This window comes from Callithrix jacchus, chromosome 11 (genome assembly GCF_049354715.1).
Source record: "Callithrix jacchus isolate 240 chromosome 11, calJac240_pri, whole genome shotgun sequence".
NCBI classification, from domain to species: Eukaryota; Metazoa; Chordata; class Mammalia; order Primates; family Cebidae; genus Callithrix; species Callithrix jacchus.
In genome coordinates this window covers 85,511,485-85,528,574 of record NC_133512.1, presented here as the reverse complement: position 1 = coordinate 85,528,574, position 17,090 = coordinate 85,511,485, and the positions used below count along the sequence as shown (strand labels likewise).

Sequence of the window (17,090 nt, the reverse complement as noted above, 5' to 3'; positions counted from 1 at the left end):
CTACCAACTCCCATGTGAAGCACAGTAATTGTGTCATGGCAGGTCTCCATGTTTTGGACCTTGTGTACCTGTAATCTACTCTGAGCACAAAAGGCAAAGTGGTGTCTAAAAATGGTAAGTCAGATCATGTCAGCCATCTGCTCATAGCCTGATGCAGGTTTCCTACTTCAAAATCAAAAATGTTACAATGGCTCATTAGGCACCTCATTATCTGGTCAGTTCTTAAAGATGTTTGATTTTAGAACTTAAATTATCCAATCTATTGAGTTACCTTCAAGAATAGCACAATGCTAACAGGATCTTGTTGCCTGTCTTTAAAACTTTGTGGGGAGAAATAATAACCCTTGTCAGATTCTCAAAGAAGCCCATGTGATCAAAAATGATCAGAATCACTGTGTAAAAGACTATCACAATTAATCGAAACTCCAATTTATTATAGATTAAGCCTTAACCTTTTCAAGCTTTTGTTTGTGATAGTAATTCAGTAATGAGTAGGTCATACTAAAGCATAAATTTACTTTAAATATATTTTAAAATTAACCTACTGTTTCCCATTTGTCTGGATTAAGCAGTGGTTTCTTTACTTATCTTTTCATCTCTTACACTGTTTGCTTAGCTATGCTTGTTTTACTCCTTATACTATGTGTAAAAGCTATGATTAAATTCAATTAAGAGCCTTATGAACATAAAGTGTAAGATGCTATATATTTTCATCAATCAGTGGTCCAAAACACAAAAGTCAGAAATTTGGAACTCAGAACCATAAGGCCCTATCAATGCCCTCCATTCAAATTCAATGAATGTTCATGCAGTGAGGTAGGAGTAGTGATTTGAGAAAGGCTTTTTAATTATCAAAGGTTACATGTCCTCATCCCAAATCATTCCATAGAGATTACTCAGAAGTCTTCTAAAAGTAATCAATCACATAACCCATACAGAGCAGAGCCATTGAGGTTAACAATGCAGTAAATGCTTCTCTGGTTGCTCAATTCTCTTGTTTTGACAGTGTAAATGCATTTATTTAGTTCAGTGTATTAAACTCTAGATCTAAACGCTAAAGACAGTATATGCTGGCTTGTCAAGAAGGTATCATTATTGCCTTCTCATATCTTCAAATGTTTCTTCTCCCTGGATCTTTTCCATCCAAATGTAAACATACTGAAATTGTTCCCATCTTAAAGCAAAATAATACAAACCAAACAAACAACCCTTCTGGACTTGCACTTCTGTCCTGAATTTTGGCCTTTCGAGAACTGTTTTCACATTCCACAACCCACATCACTGTGGCTTCTCCACGAAAACAACTCTTAATAAAGTCACCAAATGATGCCCATGTTGTCACAACCAACAGAAATATTTCAGTACTCATCTTACCGAACCTGTCATCAATATCTGAAGTACCTTGATACAGTTCTCTTCCTCTTCTTAAAAAATTCTTTTTCTGCCTCATGATATCATTCTCTACAGTCTGTCTCTCCTCTCACCTTTCTTGTTTCCTCTTAGCCAGATAATCTTCCTCTTCTTTTTGCACTGTGACCTCTACCCTACGCTATCTTATCAGTATGGCCTGACTCTGACTTACTGTCTATCTGATATTACCTCTGGAGAAAAATCTGAACTTTCCATGGGATTGTCTCCCAAACACACAAGCTGAACCCACACTCCCATCCCACCAAACTGGCTGGCCTCCAATGATCCCTGAGTCACTCAGTTCTCAGCCATCTGACCTTTTCTTTTAAATCTCTACTTTAAAAAACTCATCCAGATTCATAGTCAAATTATGTCTGAGAACAAATATAAACAAGTATGTTTGCCTCTAATTCCTTCTCTCCAGCTCCAGTTGTATATTTTCAAATGCATTTTGGAACTCTTCTCTTAAATTGTATATAATCTCACGAAACTGAACAGATCTAAACTCCACTCATGATCATCTCCAAATGACATTCTGCTATTCCTCCTAATTTCCTAATCTCTATTCAATTTCCCAACTAATTGAACTAAAATGTTAATGACAGCCATGCTCAGAATAATACATATCTGACTGCTCTTCTAGGTCTACCCAGATTTAGCTCTGGACGATGACCACTGATTTAATCCTGAAACTCCAAAGTAAATCTTCAATTCCTCTACTGCCTGCACTTGATACAGCACTTGGGGTTGAATTCCTCAAGAACAAACTTTCATCTCCAGCCTGGCTCCTGTGCCTACATATTATGTTTGACCTAAAAAAATAAAAAATAAATAAAATCACCTAACATTTCATCACTGTACTAAAAAACAAAACAAAACCTTGGTGCATTAGTAGGATCATAAGATTTATTCAATTCTTTCCATGATTCTGAAGCTTGGTTTCTAAATAGTCTCTGCATCCAACTACCCCACACCCCAAAACTTCCTGGACAATCTATCTGTATCTCCATTGTTTTATTTGCTCCCCACCCCTCTTCTGAGTGAATGCTGAGCTCCTGAGTGAATTGCCAGAGCAGTGACCTAAGACAGCTTGTCTACAAAACCAAAAGTCTGTCCATACGTAAATGAAGTCCATACATAGCTGATAGCTTCTATCTCTTCTCTAAGATGGCCTGTAAATTGTTATTACAAAAAAAAGAGCTCTGAGCCTTGAGGCATATTTTGAGTTATCTCTATGTTTCAATATTAAGTCACATATTTTTCAGAACCTTGTAAAATATTTTCTTTGTTTCTCACCAAATAGATAGGTATGAGAACAAACTACATATGTAACTTATTTTCCTAAACTCTAAAGGTACTAAAATGCTTACTTTTGGCCCTACAGAAATATGTACTATTTATAAATACTTCTGATGGATAATTGCTTTAATTAAAAAAAAAACCAGCTAATTTAAATATTTCAAGGAAACAAAAATTAATGAATTCTATGTGTAGAATGATTATGCTTTGATAAAGTCAACTTTGATCATGCCTACTCTTCACACACACACCCCTCATTGTATTACTATTTTTCCATTTAACATTTTGGCTGAGCAGTGAAATTTCTTGAAGTCTTGTTTTCCAAAGAGCTAGCAAATATTGCATTGGAAAGCAGAATTCTAAACCTTTCGCCCACACTATTATTGTGACATGGGGTGGAAGGCACTGTGCCTGAGAAAACAGAACATAAAAAAACAAAACATCATCCAAGCAAATTAAGTATTTTGAGGAATGCAGTGACATATCTTGCCAAAGTCACAGAAAATTTGTTTCTGGAAGCTCTGATTATAACTTTTATGGTCATATCATGAGTTCCTATTATTATCTTTCCACTAAAATACTACTGTAGCACTTCTATGATTACAGTCAAAATGGAGATGCTTTTTATGGGAAAAAAATGAATGTAATATTTTACAATGCTGTTGCAACTAACAACAAACAACTCAATTTCAATTTTATCTTTCTAGTTTCTTTTCCCAGCTTCAAAATTCAGGAATATGTAGTTGTTTGAAAACCATATGAAACAGTGAGAAAACTTAATGGGGTTGGGAGGTAGGAGCTCTGAGTTCCAGGCCTCCCTCTGCGGAGTCTCTCTTTGTATGTCTTTTAGCTCCAACATCTGCCTTTCCTTTTATTTCTTCACATTCTCTCCCTCAAGGATTTCAGCCACTCCTTTCCCTTAAACCACAACATCTATGGAGTGGCAAAGAACAAGTCCGGTTCTCCAGTTGACACTCCTAACTCACTTTTTACTGAACTTGTATAAGACAGGCACTAGGCTGTATGCTAAACATTAAAAAATGAGTAAGACAGAATCTTATTTTCAATGAGATTACATTTTAATACAGAAAGGCAGATTAATAGATGTACTTCAGTATAATTTTGTGCCCCAAGCATGCAGTGGAGACCCAAAAGAGGGGCAATTAGCCCAAAATGGGTCATCAGGAGATGATGCCTAAGATGAGTTCTAAAAAAAAATGTGTAGGGATCAAGAATGCAAAGAGAGTTATGAGAACATACCAGGCTGAGGGGAGAGAAGAAACAAGGGCATTCGGCAGTGTCTCACCTGACGACGTGTACAGACACATCTATGGATTACAGTGGAGGCACAATTCCAAGTGCAAGGAGTTAGGCCTGGAGTTTGCAAATGATGAAAGGAAGGGGAAGTAGTAAGGTCAAGGAAAGATATTTTTACCATTTTACCAGTGATTCACAAGGAAGGAGGTGAAATCACTTTATGGGTTTTTCTAACTGTCCTGCCCAATTCTGCTTCATCCTTTTTTAAAGCTGTGTGCCCTACCCAGACTGTCTCCTGGAGAATCTTGGCTGTACTATTGCTGGTGGGGAGTATGCACTATCCCTCTGGCATATTCTGAAAAGCTGTTTTGTTATAAATGCAAGAAAAAAAAATGCACCAAAAAAATAAAGAAGCAAAAGCCTAAAAAGAAAACAAAGTAAGGTCATAGACCTTAGAAACCAAAAAATAATTTTAAAAAAAGAAAGCAGAAAAAGCTTGTAAAATATGAACTGGGTTTCAGTCCTTCCATAGGTCCAAATGTCTCCTGTGGAGCTCATTGGCATCCCATGTTCAAGACATCTAAAACCAATTCATAATTTCCTTTTTGATAACAATTCATTATTAATGTACAAAAATACTGCATAGGCAATCAGAGTCCAGATGGCAGGGCAGGAATTATATAGAATCAGGGTCCTTTCTTACCTGTAGCCAATACTGCTATGTAAGAAAGGACCCTGATTCTATATAATTCCAATCATGGAATTTTTGTATTACAGAGAAAAAAGAAAACACAATTTTCCAAAAAGTATATATCGGATATGATATCCTTTAGATAAATCATATAGATCTGTGTGATGTTAATAGTTTCAGAAGAACAGGGCATCCTGGGTTCTATAGACTGGTCCATTCCTACTCATCTAGTATCTTCTCTACTAATTTAGCTTCCGAGCAACAGCAAACTGTTTACAGTTCTCTGAATAAAACATACAAATTCATGAGTTTACATAGAGAGGAGCAACACACACTGGGAACTTTCAGAGACAGGAGTGAGAGGATGGAGAGCATCAGGAAAAACAACCAGGGGGCAGTAGGCTTAATATATGGGGGATAAAATAATCTATACAACAAACCCCCAGGACACATGTTTACCTATCTAACAAACCTTCACATGTACCCCTGAATTTAAAATTAAAGTTAAAAAAAAGAAAAGCACCCCCCTCCTCAAAAAAAAAAAGATCCTTTGGCATTGAATGCCTCCCTCTATTCCCAACTCCCTAAACTATCTTTGTCTTCTTTCAGGTCCCCATTCAGGCACTGACTTTTCCATAAAGCTAACATTCCTGACCCCGCTGTGAACCTTAATACTAATGATCATAACAGCAGCTAACACATAATGAACACTTCATCTGGGCCAGTAGGTATTCTAAGCACTAAGCAGTACCAATTTGAGTCTTCTTCATAACAATCCTATGAAGTAGGTACTAATAATATCCCCAATTTAGAGATGAGACATTGATGCAAAAAGAGACTAAGTAACCTGCCCAAGGACACATCACTGGTTACTAACAAAGCCAATATTCGATCCCAACCAGACTAGTTTCAGAGTCTGTGCTCTAATTACTACACCATACTGTTTCAATGTGATTAAAGATAGATGATTGTAGTTATTTCCATCTGTATAATGGTCTTCATTGTCTTGTTTAGCATTTATGTTCAATGATATACTAGGACTAGATACATATTTCTCTATCCATTCTAAATATAGAATATCAAGTATGGAGTGTAAATTAACTATCAAAAATTCCTAGCAAGTATAAAATCTCTTTAAAAGTATTTTGTTGGAACTTGATTTTTATAAAAATATATAGATGTAACTGGCACATGTAAAACACATTAGGATTTAAAATTCCTAAGATAAGAAAAGTGTCTTTGAATCTAATGAAAACCCTTGGCAATTTGAATATTATATGATACTAAATTATACTATAATTATTTCAAAGGTCAAGAATCTTAAATATTTTGTCTTAAAACTCTCCACCTGGGTGATGCAATCAGAAAATTAAAGTATGTATGAAAATATTTAATTATACAAAACAAGTAGAAATCTACTGATTTAATAACCTTTAAATAAAACATGCAATTTTTTCCCACATGGATTTTTTTCCTTTATTGCAAAAATGGAACTTTTTAAAAGAACATTTTTTTGTGTGACTATGAGCACACATTTTATTTTCCAGGGCTTGTTTCAAGGAAGAGTAGGATAAAGTGATTTGGAATAGAGCATTGTATCATTTATTAACTCTTGAGAGACTCTACAAATGCCTTTATGCTGGGCACCACACCCATTAAAACGATTTTTTTTGACTCAGAATCAGTCCAGCCTTTTCAGGAATTTACAATCTAGTAGGAAAAGAAAAACAGAGAGCACAGGTGTGAGAGTTGTTTTTAAAACTGTGGTAAGAAGGGCTTCAAGAGGCAAATGTGTACTAATAAGAACATCACTTTTTGGCCCACAGCTGTAACCCATGAACATCCTATGTGATGTTTAAATGTCAGATAAATTACCTTTTTCTCAGAAAAATTCAGTTACACAAAATAGCAAATAGGTTAGGAACATGGACTGTGGAACTAGAATGCCTGAGTTTGAATCTCAATTTTATCATGCACCTGTTGCTTTTGGTGGTTTCCTTTAACTTCTCTGTGCCTGAGTTTCCTCCTTTATAATTAGATAATTTCATATAATTCACAGAATTGCATGTTGTTGGGAGGACTAAATGAGTTCATGTGAGAGAAGCAGGTAGCACCCAGAAGGCACTCTAATTATATGAATCAACATGGCTTAGAAAGTACCTGATGAAGTGCAGGCCTCTTTGCTCTCAGGCCTTAGGACACTCACAGATAAAGACACATTAAAATATCTTGCCAACCCACAGAATCAATTATGGCTGGTATAGATCACATCTTAGCAGTGTTTTGTTATGCTGGTTAGCAAAGACACCCTTAGTGTTGTTAATCAAACACTAAAAAATTTTTAAATATTTTATTCCATTATCGGTACAAAAAAACTCTTAGTTGTTGATATAATTTATATGCAGTACGAAAATCACAACCACAAGCACCATGTTTGTATGTCGACATAGAAAACATTGTCAAAGTGGGCATGATTAGTTGCTTTTGATAATTTTAGTTAATATTAGTTTGTTATTTGTTTGCTATTTGTCCATTTGCTGTTGAAAGAACAGGCATAGAAGATGATAATTTAACAAAATGTGAAGCAGAAAAATTATAAAAGTGAGAAAAGCCTTGTGCTGTGGTTTGAATGTAACCTCTCCAAAACCCACATGTTGAAACTGAATGGCCGATGTGATGGTATTAAGAGGTAAGTCAAGTCCTTCAAGAGGTGATTTGGTCATGAGGCCTTCTCCCTCATTAAGGAGATTAAGGCCATTATAAAAGAGGCTTCATGCAGTTTTTGGTCTCTTGCCCTTCTGCTCTCTGCCATGGGAGGACACAGCGCTCCTCCCTTTCCAAGGATGCAGTGACAAGGCATCATCTTAGAAGCAGAGAATGGCCATCACCAGACAACCTACCCTGCCAGCACCTTGATCTTGCTCTTCCCAGAATCCAAAACTGAGAGAAAATAAACTTCTGATCTTCATCAAATATCCAGTCTCAGTGTTTTATTTATTTATTTATCTATTTATTTATTTATTTTAGAGACAGGGTCTCACTGTGTCACCCAAGCTGGAATGCAGTGGCACAATCATAGCTCACTGTAACATCCAAATCTTGGGCTCAAATGATCCTTCCACCTCAGCCTCCTGAGTATTTAAGACTGCAGGTGAATGCTACTGCATCCAGCTAGATATATTTTTTTCTTTTTTGTAGAGATGAGATCTTGCTGTGTAGCCCAGGCTGGTCTTGAACACCTGGCCTCAAGTGATCCTCCCTGGCAGCTCTCCCAAAGAGCTGGGATTACAGGTATGAGCCAATTCGACTAGCCTTTAGTCTCAGGTATTATGTTATAGCAGTACAAACAGACTAAGACACCTAGCCACTAAATGCCCTTATTCTTATTGCTTTATAAAAAATAATTTCCACCCGTTTTTGTTTGCACAATAAATCAAGCCTATTTGAGGCTTACTGTTCTGAATATGGATCCCCTGAAATTCAGGTGCTATTTCTGTCCCCCACAACTGTTTCTGCCACTGCCCTGTTCCACACATCAGGTGTGAGGTGTTTCCTCAACAAGAGATCACATCTTTTATACAGCAAGAGATCTATCCTGAGAGTAAAGCAGGTGCTGTAAAAAGAGACTCACAGAATCTTGGAACTGAATTGAATTTTTAAAATTATCTAATCTAAACCCTTCATTTCACAGAAAAAGTAGGCCCATAAAAACTCAAGTCCCCTAGAAAGCTGGTGGCAAAATTGAGAATGTTTTTCCTTTTAATTTGCCATCTACCAGTTCAGTAGATTTTTTTGTTTTGTTTTGGTTTTGGTCTTTATTACAGCACATTGCCAGAGAGTAAACATAACTTCAAAACTGAAAGTCAGAAGAAACAACAAAATTTTAGAGTGCAACCTTAAATAGTGAAAAATCATGTAGACATCCAACTTTGAGAAAAATATGGACAATGAAATTTTCATCTAGATTCAAGCAATCGCAATAAAAGAAACCTAAATTGCCTAAATTCTGCAGTCTTACAGTGAAGATATGGGTAAGACTTTGCAAAATATATTTAGACAGTTACATTTGTATTTATGCTCCTCGTGTCCCCAACCCAATCTGGAACATATTTTGTGATAAAAGCAGATTACAAGAGACTTCCTTTATCCAGAGTTCTGTGATAGGCCATAAGTGTGAAAGTGAGCATGAGAGGAGAAGAGAAAGAAAAAGAAAAAGTGGGAAGGAATGGGAAGAAGAAAGGAGAAGGAAGAGAAAGAGGAAGAGTAAAACTATATCTCAGTCACATACTGGTGATTTTCTTCCTCCTTAAGATGTTACTTATAAAGCTGCATTCTTACACTAGAAATAAATTCAGACATGGTATTAAAGGCAAACAATAATAACAAAAATTATAAAAGTTGCATAAGCTATTTCAAGTTAGGATTGATATGCAAATGTTACCATTCTGTAATACAAAAATAAGTAAATATCAAATGGAAAATAAGAGGTTAGGGACATAGTAAGTAAATTCAAATGTATAAAACAAGTAGATTTCAATTGCATTCAATTATTTCACCCAATCACCTAGAAGCGAAGATCCTCTAAAGAAAATTGCATTGCCTTCCCAACTCCTTGGAGAGCCGGTTTAGTTAACTGCCTACCTATGCTTCAGAGATGACCATGCAGCTTACATGTCAAACTCATTTTAAAGTGTCAATCAAGTCCCTTTCAATCTAATTAGTTTGGAAAGTAGTGTCACTGACCTGGAACTATGCAGACCATTTATTATCATATCATTTGATCAACCTAACACTTTATCTCAGTTGAGTTTGAGACACCTGTAGCCAAAATGTAATATCCTTTCTCCCACTCATTACTGATAATTCTCAATACGATTTCCTATTTACAACTCAATTTATCTCTATGAATTAGCATGACCAACTTCACAGAGGCATTCCACAGAATTTCTCTTATTTAAGATTTCATAGCAAAATAGAAAGGAAAAGGGAATAAGGAGAAATATATGTATATCAGATACATATAACAGATTCAAGACTTTAGACATCCAATAACTGCTAAGAGGGAAAAGGAGGAAAACCAGAGGACCATGGATACGTTAAAAGAAATTCAGATCCTTAAATATGAGAGGAGATTTTTATTTTTTTAATATCATAAAATGAATCATGTAAAAGGAGTCTGTAATTTGTCACCATGTGCAATTTGTTTGATTAATAAAGAAAAACTTTCTCAGGTTCACAGTATTTAACCTGCCTTTAACCCGGCCAAGGGCAGGCTGAGACAGAACTGAAGAGGTAATAATTAGTTCCCCAGGGGACAGAGAACACAGCCAAGTGCCTCTAAAGGAGGAGCTGGTGACCAGAGCACAGTGAGGCTGGAATGTGATGGGAGTGGAGGTAGTTGCGGTGCTGGCCAACATGGTGGCTGGAAGATGCTGGTCAATCAAGCAACAGAAATCACCTGGCCCATTCCCTGGCAAGAGTGTGAAAATTACCTAATCGTTCTCTCATTTTAACTTTGTCTATTTAGGAACTGATTTGCAAGACAAAAATACAAGCAGGTAATCTTATCTCTGAACTATAGAATAACATATTGCATCAGGGAGGGATAAAAATACACACACACATACTCGTGTATGCCATCGAAATGTTGTATTTATATTTTTAAATGTGGCATTAAAAAAAGAAGTATAGCAGATATATTTAAAGTAATGACTATTCACTCTAGAAGACGATCATCTAAAAGCAGGATGTCAGCTGCCACTGCTTCCTTTTCTAACTTGTGCTTTCCTTTGGGGAAGTTAATCTGCATTTTACCAAAATTCCTGTTTGTCTGAAGGATAAGCAAGATTCTTCAATTATATTGGCTTGATCAAATAATTACCAGAAAATATTATTTTACATCTGGTCAAATAAAATCTACATATATCTCAAACTTACCTTCAGGTGAAGAGCCTGTCTTTTGGGAAAAGACAGCATTTACTTTGCTCTTCTTACTGATATCGCTGTTTACAGACAAGCTGGACTGAATTTTCCTATGCATTTTCTGAGAAACAGGTGCTGAAAGTTTGCGATTATCTGTGGATCCATGTTTGGCCCCATGGTGAATTCCATTTCCATTGCTCAAACCTGTGTGGCCGTTCTTTATCTTGCTTATTTCCTCATCACTCAGTGCCTGTGCTGAAGTCTGAAGTTGAGGCAAGCGCTGAGGTTGGGCTAAAAAAAAAAAAAACAAATAACAGAAAAACGTCAGCCAGTTACAGAAAAATAAACTAATATTTTCACATAATGAAAACACATTCAGTAACAGAGATTTGGGGTTTTTACCAATGATACTAATACTGACGAGGCAACAAAGAAAAGAAAGGAAGAAAAATATTAGCATAGACATAGAGAAAGCATGATTTACTAAAAGGAAAAATGGGAACGGGCTCATCAAAAGTGGGTTTGTACAAGGATATAAAAAGCGGAGCAGAGAAATGCTGTTTTGGGTGGTTTTAAAGGAAATTTAAGTTAAAAATCTGAAAAGGTAATTCTCATTCAGAGAAAACTGATTGTTTTCTATGTGCTGGGCCCTCTTTGTGCAATAGACACAACAGTGTTATCTCAACACTACCACAACTAATAAACAACTCAATTAGACATAGAGAAAATATAATTTACTGATTGTTTTCTATGTGCTGGGCCCTCTTTGTGCAATAGACACAACAGTGTTATCTCAACACTACTACAACTAATAAACAACTCAATTGTTTTTTCCAAATAAAAGGAAAGAAATGATAAGTTCTGGTATTCAAAGCTGGACAATACAAAGAGATATATAGTGCTTTCTTTAAAAAATCCCATTGTAAATCCTGCAGAAGAAAATCTTTTCCATATTTATTCTTTAATTTGATTTTTAAACAAATGAGTTATGAAAAGTTAGGAATACAAGCTAATTTCTTTAATAAAACATATCTACCAAAATTAAACGTCAGGACTTTAGACATACCTCCTGAGGTCAGGAACCAGCAAAGAATGTCTACCTTTACACAACTTACACAACATTACACAGGAGATCATAGCACAGGCAGTAAACAAGATAAAGAAATTTAATACATCCGACTTCTAGACAGGAATAAACAAAATTTTTGAGATATGCACAGATTTGAATGTTCTGGGGATAATTTAAGAGACTATAAATACTGAAAGTCCAAAATTTTAGTGAGATTGATACACAAAGATTCATATAAAAATCAACAATGCTCCTATACAGAAATAGTATAACCAATTAACAAATACACACAAAAAAACAACTCTTCACAATAGCAAAAAAAGAAAGCGTAAGCCAAAGAACAAACAAAAGCTGCTATACGTATCTTGGAATGAAACTAGAAAAAAGTGGGCAGAGGTTTTATGGCAAAAATTACAAAACAAGACTGGAAGGCATAAAAGATACTCAAATAAGTGGAAAAAGTATAAATATGTTACTTATGTTAATTCTCCCCAGTTTAATGCCAGTTCCATAACACTTCCAACATGCTTGTTTGGAATTTGACAAGCTGATCCAAATATTTAAATGGAAAAGTAATCAAGAAACACCAAGGAAATTTTAAAAAGGAAAAGAGGGTTGTGGGATTTGACTTACGAGATATTTATATTACAGTACCTAAAGCAATACGGCACTGGATAAAGCAGAGACATATAAGCCAATGAAGCTTATGAAATTATTGAGTATGAAATTATTGAGCCCCAAACATGGGACTCATATATTAATGTTAGGTAGACATGCACACACCTACATATTTGGGTATAATATAATTAATATGTATAATTAATTTATGTATTGTATAAATAAACATAATAATTAAATATTAATATTGACATAAATATTAATATAGCAAGATATAACATGTTAATGTTTATATAAACATATGACACAATTATGTTGATTATATACATATTTCATACTATTTATATATTATATACATTATATATTAAATATATAAATATAATATTTATATAATTAACAATATAATTTGGGTATCATGTAATTAATATAATTAGTACATGTAAATTCCAAGTTTAATAAATGCCTATATAGAAAAGACAAAACTTTTTATTTAAAGTGGAAATGGACAAGACTGTTTTAGGAGCATAAGCACAAACAAATATGATTCTTTAGCCAATGAATCATAAAACAAATGGGGTGAATATTCAAGTGTTGTGTTGTGGTGTCCAGCACTTCTGGTCACACTCGTGCGGTTAGGTAAATTCCTCTATGACATCCCTAGGCTACTCTGGAGCTAGAGGACAAAGATGTGACCTAAGTTCTACTGGACATAAGTATGGCTTGTATTTGGAAGTGATCAATGCAAGCTGTTAGCCACACCAGGGTGGTGGAGACTCTCAGCACAGGCAATGAAGAGGTATTTGTTGACTTTGGCAGTGAGGGACAAGTTATGGTGTCCACTTCCTAGCAAAACAGTGGCCCAGTGCTACAGCAGTGGGATTTTCAACAGAAAGGCCCTGCTGAATGGATGGACATGATCCTTGTCTGTATAACTCTGGGAGCATCTATGTGCTGCTAATAAATTTATTTTCTATTGAAATTAGTCAAGATTTTTGCAGCTAAAAGCCCTTATGGCCTCCCCAAAAGTTATCTGTTCACACTGGTTAAGTAATAAGGTTATTATTAAAATGATTTACCTTCATTTTATGAATTTTAAGCAAAGCTATAAATGACAGATTTTCAGCAAAATCACCAGCAACAACAACAAAAAATTCATTGTGAAAATTTTACTGTGCTATACTTTCCTGGAATTTCAAAATCTAAAACTTGCTGTTTTAATTAGTCTTTTTTTCTGTTCACGATTATGAGCAATTATGAAATGCAAGTTACATAAGACTATGAAGAATCGTTCCACTTGGAAAAGGCATTGCATGTAAACCTATAACAGTTATACATGGGGTTGATAAATGTGCTAAAGAGAGCTTATTATCTTTAGTATGGGGATTAGATAGGACTTGAAACATTTTTCAGAAAAAAATAAGACAGTTTGCATCTGAGTAAGTCTTTAGTAAGCCATTGTTTACTTCAAGTTTTGTTCATATATCCTATGAGCTATAAAGAAAAATATTGTAACATATCAAAACATTCTACTCATTTATAAGCATATTTCAAGAAAAATGATGGATTTTTTTATTTAAATGCATACTTTCATACCAAGTCTATTAACATTATCTGATTTATAAAAATATAGAAAATCCTGTTATAGTTTTACAGTTATTTAGTGATAAAGAGGAATAGTAGTCTAAAAGTAGACATCTGTTTAGCAGTTATATATGCCCTTCTTATAACCAAAATCAACAAAGCATCTCAAAAGGGAGATCTATTTCTCATGGGTGTGCAATCGTTGGATTTAGATATTAATTTGCTGCTTCTGTAACTTCTTGTATCAACTAGAATGACATTCTAATGACTGTTATTGGACATAAAGCTAGTTATACATATCTATTTAAAAAGATGCCAAAAAAAAAACCAATTAAACCTAATTTGGTGTTCTTTTCAGAGCACTTTCTAATAATCTCACCAAATAGATGGAATGTTTGGGGCCACTTTTTCCTCTGAAAAGAACAATTCAAGCAATCTGAGAGCCTGATTAAGTTGAAATGTCATTGACCAATGCTGAGGAGATTCCTTGTCATTCAAAAACGTCCTGTCATATTTCATAATCCAAAATAAATTTAAAATTACTATGTAATAAACATTTTCAATAAATAAAGAGTGGTAAAACACACTGGTATCCTGCTACCAAATTCTAAAATTAACATATTTGACCTTTTTCTGGTATCAAAATTGACTATTTGCAAATTACTAGGTATGGCTGAATTGCTATTCTCATGCATTCTTAATGATTTATCTACATTTCAGTCTTCAAAATGATATCCATTTCTGTTGGCAGATAAGTAATAGTACATTATTTTTGTTTCACTGTCACCTAATTATTTTCAATATAGTTTGGATTATGATCAGATAATCAAGTACTATCCCTTTACTCCATTTTTTTTAATTAAAATAATTTCTTAGTTGAATAATTTTGCCAGACATATGTAGTACGTAATCAAAACTGGGTAAGCCTTAAATACATTAACTATCTCAACAAAAATTAAATTTAACTTTATTGATAACTGTTTATAGGTATGACTTGAATGAATTATGGTAAAATTACAGTTAAAACCAAGTAGGAAACGTGATTTTATTTTCAAATAAAGAACAAATATGCCCTACCGATTAAACCACAATCACTTGACTTTAAACAGATTTCCTCCTTATTGTGTCAAAGTTGTGTATGGCTTTAAAAAAAAAAAAAGCATGCTAATATGGAAACGACACAATGCTTCTTAAAACACAAGTGATGCCTAGGGACCCTCGCTCTCCCTTTAATGATCCACTGCTCTCATTCAGCTGTCTTTCTTTTTTCAAATCTTTACATATATGACAGCTCTCAAAAGTAGACCATAGACCATCTGGCATTTTCAGAGGTGTAACTTGTGCAAATTCAGCTCTATTGGGAGTGCACTGCTATCTTCTGCCTGCGTTATAAAGGGACAATAGAATGTAGAACTTACGAGTTGTTTTGAATTATTCATTTTTTTGCCTGTATATTCAAGAAATTTTACAAACTCTGCATTTTGTACTACATAATCACATGCGTTAAAGGTACAAAGAAACTTTTTGACACCTCTTTTCTACAGAAAGCTGGCATTTTGTTTGATATGTGAACATTCAGCATCTGTTATATCATTCTAAACAGGATGGGTGCTTCTACAAAAGACCCTATTTTAAATGTACTCTATAATACTAGCAAAAAAAAAAAAAAAAAAACCCATGTATTCTTGACATTCAGTAATGAATGCAACAGACATCAAAATTTCAAATACCACTTATAAGACCATTCAGCATCTTCAAACCTGGATAGCATTGGTCACCCGCTTCCCATATGTGTAAAAATTTAGGAAAAAAAAAATCACTGCTGACACAATGCAGCATGATTGTAATTTTAATATCCATGATGAATAGTTATAAATGTCTTAAGAAATACTATGCTTTCTAGGTTCAAATGTTTTCAATCAGGAAGGAAACCAATAGAATTAGGTCTAGTGATTTTCAATAAGAATAATAAATATGGGAGTAAATGAGTCAATAGCATGAACTTCTTTTGATATATATTTTTAAAAAATTGGTGATATTGTAGCTAGTAATAACTATGCTTGAAACCAAAGCTGCTAGAGTAGCAATATAAAGCAACGTTTTGCTATAGCGTATAATCTATTAGCATGTGCAAATCATCTTCAGCTACTGGTCTCTTTACACAAGTCAGATTTAATAAGATTACAAAAGAATTCTCATGCTATTCAGTTTAAATGGTTGTTGTACACATAAAAAAATCAAAATTAAACGCTCAGGATGTAAAATAGTCAGTAACAAAATATTCAATGTAGAATATGAAGGGGGAAAATGACTTGGTGTAAAACTAAATGACTTTCCTCAGGGATAGCAACAAAGCTTTATCTGGTGCCCAGGACCTTGCCACTCCATGGTCACAATGGGACAAATATACACACACACAGATAGTAGGGGATATATATATGTAATATACATCAAATATGATATATATAATATGCCTATATATACACAACAGCTTTAAAAGGAAGATGAAAAGTTACTTCAATATGCACTAATATGATAAAACTATCTTTTTTATTGCTATGTAAAGTGAATTTAGGCTAAAGTCAACTAAAATAAACATCCTAACACCCAGCTTTTTTCACCAACTTGATCCAAGTCTTTCTCATCATGGAGGCCCTGTATGGACCCCATATCCTAATACTGACATAGTCTAGAAGCTCCTGGCACTTTCTGTATCTGTTTCTGTAGTTCCCCTGCAAGGGCCTTCTAAATTTTTTTTTCTTTACCTCTTGAGCTTCTGGACTCTTTTATAAGATCATATTTTCCATCTTAATTTTATTTGATGTATATATTTAAATTACTGAAATACATTTTGGGATCCTGACATTTTTGGAGCATTGATCAGTTTAAGGATCCCAGTCAAATTCTATAACTACCTGGCTGGGAACTCGCATAGGAGGCAATTGTTTTATGATTATATCACATCTTACAGAATTTTTAACATTAGTTCAGTTTTAATGATTGCAAAATAAATCTGCAGATGTCAAAGGAAGTACAACTCCAGATGACAACAGGAAGTAGAACCCCACCCTCCCCAAAGAAAGGATAAAACTTTAGATGTTGTTTAGAGAGGCAATAATTTTTCTGCATTTCATAAAGAACATTTAGAGAGTACTTAAACATATTTAAATAATGTATGGAGTGACAGACGCTTCTCCAAATTAATTTTCCCAATTGTCCTAAGTACATGGCTAGTCCCATTTC

At 34.5% G+C, this 17,090-nt stretch overlaps 1 protein-coding gene across 2 annotated transcripts in view; it reads right to left on the bottom strand.

The window, feature by feature from the left end:
- MDFIC (MyoD family inhibitor domain containing) overlaps positions 1-17,090 on the bottom strand; it is an 88,814-nt gene that overhangs the window by 22,457 nt on the left and 49,267 nt on the right. For both annotated transcript variants that reach the window (XM_009002727.5, XM_035254186.3), the window contains exon 4: positions 10,595-10,870. In XM_009002727.5, the coding sequence (XP_009000975.1) occupies positions 10,595-10,870 (276 nt within the window). The remainder of the gene's footprint in view (positions 1-10,594; positions 10,871-17,090) is intronic.